At 34.1% G+C, this 13,955-nt stretch overlaps 1 protein-coding gene across 4 annotated transcripts in view; it reads right to left on the bottom strand.

Annotated features, from left to right (window-relative positions):
• FASTKD1 (FAST kinase domains 1) overlaps nucleotides 1-13,955 on the bottom strand; it is a 54,789-nt gene that overhangs the window by 19,523 nt on the left and 21,311 nt on the right. For all 4 annotated transcript variants that reach the window (XR_005218966.1, XM_037850514.1, XM_037850513.1 and 1 more), the window contains 5 exons: nucleotides 11,220-11,618; nucleotides 9,342-9,452; nucleotides 8,679-8,810; nucleotides 4,367-4,853; nucleotides 3,122-3,236 (listed from right to left, as the gene is read on the bottom strand). Coding sequence is in view for 3 of the 4 variants with exons in the window: in XM_037850514.1 (XP_037706442.1) it covers nucleotides 3,122-3,236; nucleotides 4,367-4,853; nucleotides 8,679-8,810; nucleotides 9,342-9,452; nucleotides 11,220-11,618 (1,244 nt within the window). In the remaining variant the exon portion in view is untranslated. The remainder of the gene's footprint in view (nucleotides 1-3,121; nucleotides 3,237-4,366; nucleotides 4,854-8,678; nucleotides 8,811-9,341; nucleotides 9,453-11,219; nucleotides 11,619-13,955) is intronic.

Consider the following 13,955-nt stretch of genomic DNA (forward strand, 5'->3'; position numbering starts at 1 on the left):
AAAAAAAGTGAGAGAATATTATAGAATAAATGATTAAAGAGATAACAATCAAATGTAATAAGTGAACTTTGTTTCCATCAGGGCCAAAACAACAGCTTTGAAATACAACAGGGAACAACTGGGCGATTTAAACATGGATTGTGTATTAGATATTAGGGAATTATTTTCCCTAATTTTCGTAGGTGTGATAATTGTATTGTGGTTAGATAGGAAAAAATCCTTATCTACGAGGTGTATACTAAAATAATAAAGGGTGAAAGGTCATAATGCCTACAACTTACTTTGAAATGGTTCAGAAAAAAATAAGAGAGTAAGAGACAAATAGATAAAGCAAATAGGACAAAATGTTAACCACTGTTGAATCTACAGTGAATATATAGGTGTTCTTTGTTGTATCAATTTTTCTGTAAGTTTGATATTTTTCATAATAAAAAAGTTTCAAAAACAAATAGAAAAAAACCTTTTTTTTTCATAGTAATCAATACGTTCAAGTGCTGAATATGGTGATAAATGCACAACTGTATGATGATACCGTGAACTGACTATACACTGTGAATAATTATATGGTATGTGAATATAGCTCTATAAAATTGTATGGAAAAATATAAACAGGGATAAAAATCCTGATGAAAGCAAGGAGAGAGGGATGTACATATTCACCATTGGTTAGAAGGCAGAATGGTATAGCCTTTCTGGAGGACAGTGGGGTAGTTCCACACGAAGCTAAGCAGGTGGGTGCCGTAAGGTCCTGCAACCTCATTAGGGGGCATTTACTTGGAGGAGCTAACAGGAAGGACATGAATGGACATCTGCACACTAGCATTTATGGAGAGAGTATGCATGATTTGCAATGGGTGGAGGTGGCCGAAGGGTGAACTGTTGTGCGTGCATACAATGGAATACTGAGCAACTGCAATAAGGAGTGAAGCTGTGAGACACACAAGGAGGTGAATGGATCCTGTAGACAGCATTTTGAGTGAAGTACGCCAGAAACAAAGGCAAGCACTATAATGCCTCATCAGTGTGGACTAACTACAATGTGTAAACTCAGAATTGAACCTTAGAGCACAGCTTATCAGGGAAAAGCTTATTGTAACGGTCCCTAAATTGTAAGCTCTTACAACAGTCACATCTATTCCTGAATTATAATGGCTATCTCCAGATTCTCAGATGCTGATCCCTTTGTGTGCAACCTGATCGAACCCCGGAACTTTGGGTATCTGTATGACACCTGAAATTCAGAGCTAGAACTTGGCAGATATGAATGTCAGTATAAACACATATAGCAACTGTTAAAAAAGCTGAAAAAGAGTCCAGACTTCAACTAGAGATATGATTGAAGAAGATGTGGTTAGGACTAGGGCAAATCGGGCCAAAGGGTAAAGGACAATAGTGACTGCGTTTTAAAACTTCAAATTCCATATGAGACCAAGGGAAGAGATATTTAGTTGGTGCAAGATCTATATTTCCTAAACAATTTAACTCACACAGTTTGTTCAAATACCATAATTACATGGAACTTTTAATAGGAAGTGAGACCTGGTAGGTTTGCATAGGTTAGTGTGAAACAGAGATACATCCCAAAGTAAACTGGACAGAGAATAAAAATATATATGCAGGGCCCCCCTGAAGAGCTGAGGGAAAATGCAGAAGTGTTGGGCTTCCTCACCTGGATTGTTGCTGATGTCTTCACAAACATTGAAGACTGGTGGTTTGATGTACCGAGCCCTCTATCATGGGACTTGCCCTTATGAAGCTCGTTACTGCAAAGAAGAGGCTAAACCTGCTTATAATTGTGCCTAAGAGTCTCCCCCTGAGTACCTTTTTGTTACTCAGATGTGACCCTCTCTCTCTAGCTAAGCCAACTGCCCCCCCCCCCCACGTGGGATCTGACTCCCAGGGGTGTGAATCTCCCTGGCAACGTGGGATATGACTCCCAGGAATGAATCTAGACCCGACACTGTGGAAATGAGAAAATCTTCTTGACCAAAGGGGGATGCAAAATGAAATGAAATAAAGCTTCAGTGGCTGAGAGATTTCAAATAGAGTAAAGAGGTCACTCCAGTGAACATTCTTACGCACTATATAGATAATACTTATTAGGTTTTAATATATTGGAATAGTTAGAAGTAAATACCTGAAACTACCAAACTCCAACCCAGTAGCCTTGACTCTAGAATATGGTTGTAGAGCAATGTAGCTTACAAGGGGTGACAGTGCGATTGTGAAACCCTCGTGGATCACACTCCCTTTATCCAGTACATGGATGGATGAGTAGAAAAATGGGGACAAAAAACTAAATGAAAAACGGGGGTGAGGGGGTGGGAGATGATGATGTGAGTGTTCTTTTCTACTTTTATTTTTTTGTTCTTATTTTCACTTTTTCTGGTACAAGGAAAATGTTCAAAAAATAGATTGGGGTGATGAATATACAACTATATGATGGTACTGTAAAAAACTGTACACTTTGGATGACTGTATGGTATTTGAATATATCTCAATAAAATTGAATTTAAAAAAAATGAATAGAAAACTTTTCCCCTTTAGGTATAGAACTCATGGCTATTGTGGCTATCTTTTTTTTTTAATTAAATTCAGTTTTATTGAAATACATTCACACACCATACAATCATCCATGACACACAATCCACTGTCCATAGTATGATAACATAGCTATGCGTTCATCACCACAATCTATCTCCGAACATTTTCCTTACATCAGAAAGACCCAGAACAAGAATAAAAAATAAAAGTGAAAAAAAACACCCAAATCATCCTCCCATCCCACCCCATTTGTCCTTTAGTTTTTATCCTCATTCCTCCACTCATCCACACACTAGATAAAGGGGGTGTGATCCACAAGGTCTTCACAATCACACTGTCACCCCTTGTAATCTACATTATTATATAATTGTCTTCAGGAGTCCAGACTGCTGGGTTGGAATTTGGTAGTTTCAGGTATTTACTTCTAGCTATTCCAATACATTAAAGCCTAAGAGGTGTTATCTATATAGTGCATAAGAATGTTGTGGCTATCCTTTAACTGAAAGATATCCATTAGCCCAGTCACAACATGTCCTCTTACCTACTGAGTCAATGTAATACCAAATAATATACCTACTCAAGTAAGAATTAAGGTGTTGAACGCAAATTCCAAAAAATTCATCCCTTTGAGGTGGATCATAGTTCAAGGTGCTGAATGGAAGAATAATAGCAGAGACTGAAAAAGGATGGATCTGTATAAACAAAACCAAAAATTTGTAGTTTAAACTTCAGTAAATCAAAACAAAAATTTTAACCTAATTATTATTTTTTCAACAGCCCATAGTTAAATAGAGAATGTATCATCTTTTTATTGAATAATTTTCCTATCCATGCTGTTTACACCATAATTACTAGTAATTCTAAAAATGTTAATGCAGGAAAAAAAAATCAGACAACCTACAAATCAATTTGTTAGGTACAAAATCCTGTTTCAGAATTTATATGTCATTTAAAAGGAACAGGAAACTGCCCAACTAATTTCTATGAAACTCAGTGCTTTTACAGAATCATCACATTATGTAATTAAGGAAGTTTCTATTTCATTAGCGTATAGTTCTATGCTAATATTTATTATTATCATCATTATTATTTATTATCATTAGCATATATTTTTCTTTCATTCATTCCTCTTCTGTTTCAGTATTCACTCACTCATATATTACTTAATACTGCCAAGCACTATGCTAAACAAACAAGACATACTTTTATATTCATTTGTGAGAAATACATTCTTCTAAGTAAAAGCCTTATCCTGAATATAAAGTAGAAAATTTTTAAGTGAGCTTCTTCTCACATAATTCCAAAAAGCAGCACTCTAGAGATTAGTTCCAGAAATAAATCAGTAAGAAGATACAAGGACAATTTAACAGCACAGAAGTCAGAGAATACCTTATAAATTTTTTGTTTTCACAATTATCTCACACTTTTGAATATAACGGTTTCTAAACAGTAAAAGTAGTATCACAGGATTATAGAAAATAAGAAAAAGGAAAAACAAAGTCACTCATACTCTAATCTCCTAATAGTACTATTATTATTTTTAAGTATTTCCTTCTAGTCAGTGAATTTGACTGCTGAACTTTAACAATATTGTAATGAACCAAAGGATGATTGCATTTCTCCCCAAACTGGCAATGCTGGGGTAAGAAAGCGGTTTTAGGGACCAGTAAAAGGGCAGAAACAACAAATGGCTAAACCAGAAACCAGAGTTTAGTTTTTAAAATTCAAATTCTATCCCAAGTTCTCAAAGCACTTATCATAAAAAGTATGCCACTAGAAATTAACAACTGTATAAAATTAATATGTAACATTGAAATTTTACCTTTTCAATCTGCTGAATGACCACTGAGACTATCTTATCAAGTAGCAAAGTACTTAAGTAATTAGTTCTAGAAATAAAAGATGCAATCCTTGCAACATTTGTGTAATTAATTTCATCCATCAAACGATGTAATGTAGCAATTGTTTCTTCAAGAAGTGACTCAGCAAACCAGTCTCCTTTTACAGATTTCATTTCCTCCCATAACTGATCCAAATTGTTGCTTTTTAGTAGTCTCTGCCGACCATAGTGATCTAATTTTTGCAGCAGTTTCAGTTGTTTCCCAGTAATACTATCCAGATTCATATGATCATACTGAATCCATCTTAAGACAGATGTGGCAAAAACATTCAGATCATTTAGGTCACACTGTGGTAAAATTCCTTCAATTCGGGACATCTCCACTTCATCTAGGTGAGGAGAAGGAAGCATGGAAATAGCACAGACCAGGACGGAAATCTCACTAGGTCTAACACTAATTTTCAAATAACTACGAAGGGGAGAAAAATGAAAAGAATAAAATTAATACATCATCAAAAAAACCAAAATCTATTAATATTATTAATATATAATAATTATTATAATTAATAGGTGTGGTAGGCTTAAAAATGGGAGTTGATTCTGAAGGGTTAGGTGTATTCAAAGATGACAGGTCCACAAGGGATTATTAAAGGAAGCCCAAGATATTCTGAAGCACAACACAAGTTTGTTTAATGCAAAAATTAAACCATTCTCCCTGGAAAAAATGTCAGTGTCTCAACAATGTTTTCAGTGCTGCTGCTGGAGGCAGAATTTGGGCTGAATTTCTGAAATGATTGGCAAGAGCTGGTATGACATAGAACAGTCCCTAGCATACATTGCTCACTTAATAAAACTGATTCTCTTCATACTTTGGCTATATAGGCGATCTAACCTTTAAAAACCCAAAACACATGGCATCCAATTGACCCCATTTTCTACTCCTCCTTTCCCAAACCCATAGGGCAAGAGTTCCACATGACAGCAATTTTTAAAAAACAAATAAAATACTAGGAACTTTTAAAGAATATTCAGATTTAGAAACAGTCAAAAGGGAAAATCAAATAAATCTAAATTAAAAACAAAATGGAATTACTTTTTTGAATACTAAATTAACATTTTAAAAGAATCATAACATTCGCACTAGCACAGGTGCATTTGTATAGGCATTCTCATGTGCTATTATTAAAAAGCTGGTGTAACCTTTCTGGAAAATAATGTAGCAGTATGGCACAAGAGCCTTAAAAATATATCGTTTGATACGGTCAATCCTTATCTAGGAAACTAATCTATGAAAATAATCTAAAATGTGGGCAAAGATGTGCATATGCTATACATCACATTTTTAATATGGCTAAAAATTGAAAACAATCTAAATACCCAAAGGTGGGGAATAGTTAAGTGAATTACATAGGACAGCCACTTGATAGGGATTATACAGCCATTAAAAAGATTTACAAAAAGTTAATTATGTGGGAAGATATTTATAAGGTTAAATATTTTTTAAATGGATTAAAAAATGTATGTCCATGATTCTCAACTATACAAAAAAGTATGTGTGTACATGTATGTGCATGTGTGTGTGTATACACACCACAGGAAATAAACCAAATTGTGACAGTAAATGAATGGGTTTATGAATGATTTTTACTCTTTTCTTCATATTTTTACATTTTCCAAAATTTTCAAAATGACTACCTTCTACATAAAACTCAGCACAGTACCTGACCCATAGGAGATACTCAATAAGCAGTAAATGAATACTTTATTCTTATAATCATAAAAAATTAATATACTCTTATTTATAAGAAAAGAAAGCCCCATAAAGCTGCATCTGCTTGAAGAACTGATCTATGGGGCAGAACTCTCAACCTTATTGGCCAATTTTGTGATACTCATCCAAAAATAGACTAATGCACAAAATCTCTCCAACCTCCGGATGATGTTTTTTCCTTGTGATACTCCCTCAAATTCCAAATCTTAGGTATCCACTGTTTATTTACAATACCACTTTACAGCCATTAGGATGGCAAAAATTTTAAAGTACCAAGTGTTGGTGAGGATTGGAGGGACAGGAACGCTCATATTCTGCTGGTGGGAGTATAAATTGGTACTGCCAATTTAGAAAGCTGTTTGGCAGGAGATGAACATATGCATATCTGTGGACCAGCAATTCCACTACTCAGTAAATATTCACCTAACATATGTTCACCAAAAGATATGTAAGAGGATGTTCATAACAGCTGTATTAAAAATAGCCAAAAACTGGAAATAAATCAAATGTCCATCAACAGTAAAATGGATAAATAAGTTTTTGTACATTCTAACAGAATACAACAAAAACATGGTTAAATCTCATTAAAATGTTGAGCAAAAGAAGGCAGACAAAAGAAATCATACTGCGTGAGTCAATATATATCAATTACAAAAAAGTACAAAACTAATCTATGTCATTAGAAGCAGAGAGAGAGTAGTCACCCTTGTGGGTGGAGTGGGGTAGGGATGAGTAATGAATAGGAGGGTGTATATATATATATATACACGTTTTATGTATATTTTATTTCAGTAAGTTGAAAAAAAGAAAACAAACATTATTCCAGTACAACAGTTTCATTTATGTCAATAGTTCAATTAGGTTATATTCCTTCTAACATCTACTTGAGACTGCCTACACCGTAGTTGGGGAAGCATGAAGCATCTATGATTTTAATATAGCATTTCCCAACTTTTAAAAGTTAGTAAATTCAGAAAAATTTTTGATAAAAATGCAAAGTATGGAGATAAATAAGGACTCCTGCTACTCAGAATTAATAACTCTTAACCCTGTCATATTCACTTAAAGTCTTCTTATAAAGGAAATAAAACATCACAGGTAAAGAAAATCTCCTTTGATGCTCCCACTCCCGCACTTATTTTTCTGTTAACACACCTATAAGCAAACAGTACCATGTAATTCAATCTGTTAAAAAACACTGTGCAGACCAAATAAATCATGTCTTGGGGCCACCTTACAATATTTAATTTAGAACATAACATCTTTAATTCAGAGGCTGTGTATCCCATGGTAAATATAAAAAAGATGAAGAAACAATAAGCATGCATATACTCACCTTAATAATAATATGAAAGTTATTTCTACAAGAAAAGGGTAAACTTTCTTACACATACCTAATATGTCAAACTCTCATCTGACATAATGCCACCTCTTATTCTCAGTTCAAGTCCTTCATAACCGTAACAGCATATCACTTCCTTATAACAATCATTTCCAACTATATGCCAATCTTTTTATATGGTATAGAGTCCCATGCCTGGTCTTTCAGAAATCATAATAAGAAATCCAACAAGTAGTGAGAAATGTCAAGGGGAAAAGATTACACTAATTTGGTTTGAATTTCATTCAAGCCACTACTCTGGTTTTTAAAACTCTGCTTTCACTAAGCCTACTTGTGGTTGTGCCCGAGACTCCCCTAAAGTGCCTCTTTGTTGCTCAGATGTGGCCTCTCTCTAACTAAGCCAATTCCACAGGTGAATTCACTGCCCTCCCCCACTATATGGGATCTGACTCCCAGGGGTATAAATCTCCCTGGCAACTCAGGATATGACTTCCAGGGATGAGCCTGGACCTGACATCATGGGATTGAAAACATCTTCTTGACCAAAAGGGGGATGAGAAATGAAACAAAATAAAGTTTCAATGGCTGAGAGATTTCAAATGGAGTCAAGAGGTCACTCTGGAGGGCATTCTTATGCACTATGTACATCTCTTTTTAGGTTTTAATATATTGGAATAGCTAGAGGTAAATACCTGAAACTATCAAACTGCAACCCAGTAGCCATGATTCTTGACGACAATTGTATAACTATGTAGCTTACATGGGGTGATGGTGTGATTGTGAAAACCTTGTGGCTCACACTCCTTTTATCCAGTGTATGAAGGATCAGTAGAAAAATGGGGACAAAAACTAAATGAAAAATAGGGTGGGATGGAGGGGTGATTTGGGTGTTCTTTTTTACTTTTATTTTTAATTCTTATTTTTATTCTTTCTGGTGTAAAGGAAAATGTTCAAAAGTTGATTGAGGTGATGAATGCATAACTATTTGATGGTACTGGAAACAGCTGATTGTACACCATGGATAACTGTATGGTAAGTGACTATATCTCAATAAAACTGAATTAAAAAAAATAAATTCTCCCTCCAAAAAGTTCCAGCAACTTGGCACATAATTAAACAAAACAAATGTTGAGGCTGGATTATAAATTAAAGACTAAACACACACTTCCATTTAATCTTACCTATGCAGTAATTCTCTGAGTTTCACAAAAAGCTCTTTACTTTGAAAATGTAAAAAAATCAATGCTCGAGTTATCTTCAATAATTCTATCGGTTTATAGTTATCCAAATGTTTATGCAGAACTGAAGCAATTCTAAAAAAGAATAAAACATTATTCACACATCATTCATCATTTATTATACATTCCTGAGGAGCTCTTTCATGCCAGAGACTGTGCTGGAGTAACAGCAACGAATAAGACAAGGTTTTCTGTTCTTAAGATTTGGCTCAAGATGGTGACAGACAACCATAGATACCACTGTAATTCCAAGCTAACAATCGTGCTGTGAGAGAATTCAAGTTCACAAGGATGTTAATTGTTCTGCAGAAGCTGTCTTTGAAAAGTAGAGGTCCTTGTGCTATGCTCTCCATTTTCCTAGATTATATAATGCTCTGCTTGAGTATAACAGCAGTAAATGATATGAAAGATGCCATAAACAATTTCATCATCTCTAGTTTGAAACACAAACTGTTTAGACAATAATTAAACAATGCCTTAAGAGTTAATTCCTTACTTCTTGAAAAGCATCCGCTAGATTATAAAAAGAAAACAATTTTCCCTTGAAAAATGGATACACAAGAATGACAACTCAAATTTAATATGATGAATTTAAGGAAAGACTACTTTTTAATCAGACGTGAATTTCTGCTTTCCATCTCTTCCATTGCTCCCACCACTGCCAGTGCTTCCTGGCTGGTCAGTTCCTCTGACATCAATAGTATGGTTGATGTAAGTCTAAAAGCAAAGAAAAATATTTATCTGTTGAAAATAGATGATTAGCCTATAAAAATGTTTTTAATAGCAGTTCTTGCATAAGGAATAAAAAATAATATAAACAAAACTGAATTCAATACATAATTCTAATTTTCTCCCTTTGTAATTGGGAGATACTACAAATGCTTAAATAAAGAAAAATACATACTATTTTTTTGTCCAAACCATTTAAAGCCATACCATAATCTAATCTTAAAATGCTTCTTCAAATAAGATAAAGGATATTTTAATTAACAATTTTCAAACAAGATAAGGTTAGGATGGTTGGTTATAAAATACAACAATTCAGTGAGATTATTCAATACTAGAGAGCTAAGGAATAATCAATATTCTAACAGTCTTCAAATGTTTTAAAATCTAATCAGATCTGACCAGTAAGTCAATGTGTATTATATAAACCTGCATAATTAACAGAAACCTTATGCACTAAGCTCTTGCTATAATACTATGAACTGAAAATTTACAAAGATGGTCCATTTTGATACCATTCAAAACGGTTCAGTAATCAAAGTGTCAAGACGTAAGTTTGTCTTTTAGAATAATTTAGAAAGCAGCCCCAAACATGAAATGTGAGAAGAGCAGGATAAAAGTCTTTTTCTATTCATGCTGGATAGCTCCACACCATCTTTTCACCTGTTCAAACCTTATCAAACCTTATGAAAGGCTTCAAACCCAGCTTCTCCGAGACTTTTCTCAACCATTTCAGCTTCTCTGCCTACCCACAGCACCTAATTTATGTCACTAATTTTAGTACTTATTCATAAACTGTGTTATGGCATTTATACATTTCAATTACTGTAGATATTTCTCTTCTCCCAACTAGAATATAAATCCCTTGAAGGCAAGGATTCTATCAAATTCAACTTTTGCATTGCCTAATCATGAGATTTTAACAGTACTTGGCGACCAAAAAAAAAAAAAAAAAAATTCCAATTTACATCTAACCATCATTTCCATCTTGATACAGTCTCTGAAGATGTGCCCTTAAATTCTTGAAATAATTCTAAGAACTCTCAAAAATAAAACTTGCACCATGAAGTTTTCCTAACCAAGGAACAATGCAGATTCTCTATTATGCAACTCCTGGAACCCTTGCTTGATAGAACCACTAATCATACTTGTCTGTTTGCTCTAACCTAAAATCAAGAATTAATTTAACATTTGTTTCTCTGTATATCCCAAATATCTACATCAATATGTGGCAGAACTAGAAACTCTTAAAAGATAGGAGTCAGATGAATTTCACTCAAATCTGACGAAGGAACATATTCCAGTGTGCATAATAAATGCTTTTGATGATGAATGTAATGAAGACAACAAAGAGTAAAATGGTCCACTGTTAGGACTACTATTAATTCTGAATATACCACACCTTAGACTCGGGGAAAGGGGGGTTTTACAGTCTCAGGACTGTGTGTAAATCCAGTTGCATGGGCCAGTAAGGGAGAATAACAGCACTTCATGGTGGTCTCCATGGTGTTCTCTTTCATCCACTTTCCTGTTGGTCAGCACCAAAGGGTTACTGAACACCCTTTGGAGCACAGCAGAAGGTGTTTGAGATGTAAATTAGAATAATCAGTGAAAGAACCAAGGAAAAGAGCTTAAGAGATTATTGTCTCTTTCAAAGTGTAAGGGTGATTTTTGTGCCTTCCAGAGATTCAAGGAGATCTAGCTTGAAGGCTCCATATATCCCAATGAGAAAAATAAAGCATTTTTAGCTGAACTTACTGTTTTCTCTCTTCAGGTCCTGCGATGGGTCCCAATGCTACAAACAATTTTACAAAGCTAGCAGGGTGATCATACAGAGGAATTATTTCAATTAGCCTCTTTTTAGCCTTTAGAGTAAACTCAAAACTATAAAACTGAAGACACTGGTATAGACCAAGTATTTTACTGATGGAATACAAATCAAGGTGACTCATATTGCTTAAAAATATTTTGTTGCACCTTTCTAATAGTGGGTAATAATTATATTTAATATTTCGAAGAAACTGTACTATTCTTCTTGAAATGTTGACCTGGGAAGAATCTATGGTGTTAAAAAGAAGTTCTGTTTTGTTCACTAATTGTTCTTGAAAATCTTGTGATATTAAAGATGATGTGCTGACCATCAAGACAGACAAGGACCTGAAAGAGGAAAAAAAATGTAAACATTTTTACATTATTTCAGAATAATGACCAATTCTTACACTAAATGATTAGATATGGAAAAGAATAGGGAAAAATATTATAGATTTTATACCAGGAAATTTTTCTTTTAAATACTAGTAGGACTTGAACTCACATCTAGTAATTGAACACTTTTAGACAAAAAAAATTGAAATAATTTTTTTTATTAAGTGTGTAAAACATAATTCTGTAGATGACGCTCTTTTGGTGGAAAATATTTTAGCGAAAGTTACTCAGAAATCACTTTCAACTAACAGACCATGAACGCAGCATTAAGCATCTCGTTTTGTATTTTCGGAAGTAGACTTCACTTTGTTACTCCCTCCTCTGCATATCTGTAATTTACTAATAAAAATCTTGGTCAAATATTTCCCGCTCATGAATGATTTCATATTTTTTAATGTTTGATGCAACATTGTTAATATACATGACAGTAAGACAGTACTAAAGAAGAGGGAGCACTCAGTATTTATTCACTCAATAAACAGTTAAGGAGGAAAAGTCACTCTTAAAATCACTGTAGAAGACAGCAAAATTAAGAGTTGGTCCTGCTCCCCAAAGACTATTTTCTTAGATACTACAGAAATGAGAAAACTACAAATACAAGAAATGTACCTTTATATGAATAAACTGTGCAAAATGGAAAAGACATTAACAAATGCTTGTGGATGATAATTAGAAAACAATATGCAACAATAAAAAAGGATGACAATATAAAACTAAAACATCTCAACATTAGGATAGTGGGAATGTCTCTATTTTTCTTTGAAAAAATTTCTTCAATCTTTTCAATTAAATAAAATTTCAAAATAAAATTTCAGTTATGTAATACTTCAGCTTCTTTAGTCACAATATTTACTGCTGTTTAGTTTAACTATGAACCCTCTGAAATTGTTATTTTTCAAGTCCGTATTTATGATTGCAGTTTAGAGTGGGGAAATAGCCAAACATTTCATTAGATTTTCAAAGGGATCTGTGAGCATTTTTTAAATGTAGAGAAAACATTATTTTACAAAGATTTTCATTATTGTCTCCTCTCATCCAAGTTACTTTCTTAACTTTCAAACAAGTAGGAATAAGCAGTAAACAATATGTCAAAAACTATTACTTCTAAGCAGTGTGATTCTTTGGAGTCAGAAAATTTAGTTTCCAATCTTGGCTCCCCCTCTTACTGGCTGAGAGACCTTAGGGAATTCACTTAACCTCATGGAGCTACCGTTTCTTATGTGGAAATGGAGATATGAATACTTATCTCCTAAGGAGGTCATGGAGATTAAGCTAAATGATGCTTAAATTCAATTTTTTGGTCTTCTTTCAGTGCTAGATCACTACTTTCATTTTCATCTCAGATCCTCGCCCTAGCATTGAAAGCCATCCCTTTCTGCCCTAAACATCCTCCTAGTATTTAATCATCACACATTCTCAGCTCTAACTTTACTTTTACAAACCCACAAGAAGTGAAATTTCCACCCCTTTCCTAAGATTAATCAGCACTGTTGTATTTTCTTTTTTAGCCAATAGTAGGTTATAATCATTTACTTCACACAAGAACAGTGTATTTCAGACCCACGATTTCCATTTAACATCAATAAAAACAATCTGTACAGAAAACCCAAAGGCAACCATATAGTGTAACATGAAAAATGTGCAAATATACCTTAAAATGAAAGTTATTCTATAGCACTCACAAAGTAGAACTTTACAGTAATTAAGGAATCTAACTCATTCTAGCTAACAATCTTTTTTTCCTTTTTTTTTTTTTTTGAAATTTTTTTTTATTGAGATATATTCACATACCACACAGTCGTACAAAACAAATTGTACTTTCGATTGTTTACAGTACCATTACATAGTTGTACATTCATCACCTAAATCAATCCCTGACACCTTCATTAGCACACACACAAAAATAACAAGAATAATAATTAGAGTGAAAAAGAGCAATTGAAGTAAAAAAGAACACTAGGTACCTTTGTCTGTTTGTTTGCTTCCCCTACTTTTCTACACATCCATCCATAAACTAGACAAAGTGGAGTTTGGTCCTTATGGCTTTCCCAATCCCATTGTCACCCCTCATAAGCTACATTTTTATACAACTGTCTTCGAGATTCATGGGTTCTGGGTTGTAGTTTGATAGTTTCAGGTATCCACCACCAGCTACCCCAATTCTTTAGAACCTAAAAAGGGTTGTCTAAAGTGTGCGTAAGAGTGCCCACCAGAGTGACCTCTCGGCTCGTTTTGGAATCTCTCTGCCACTGAAGCTTATTTCATTTCCTTTCACATCCCCCTTTTGGT

Source organism: Choloepus didactylus, chromosome 9, assembly GCF_015220235.1.
Source record: "Choloepus didactylus isolate mChoDid1 chromosome 9, mChoDid1.pri, whole genome shotgun sequence".
Taxonomy (NCBI): domain Eukaryota; kingdom Metazoa; phylum Chordata; class Mammalia; order Pilosa; family Megalonychidae; genus Choloepus; species Choloepus didactylus.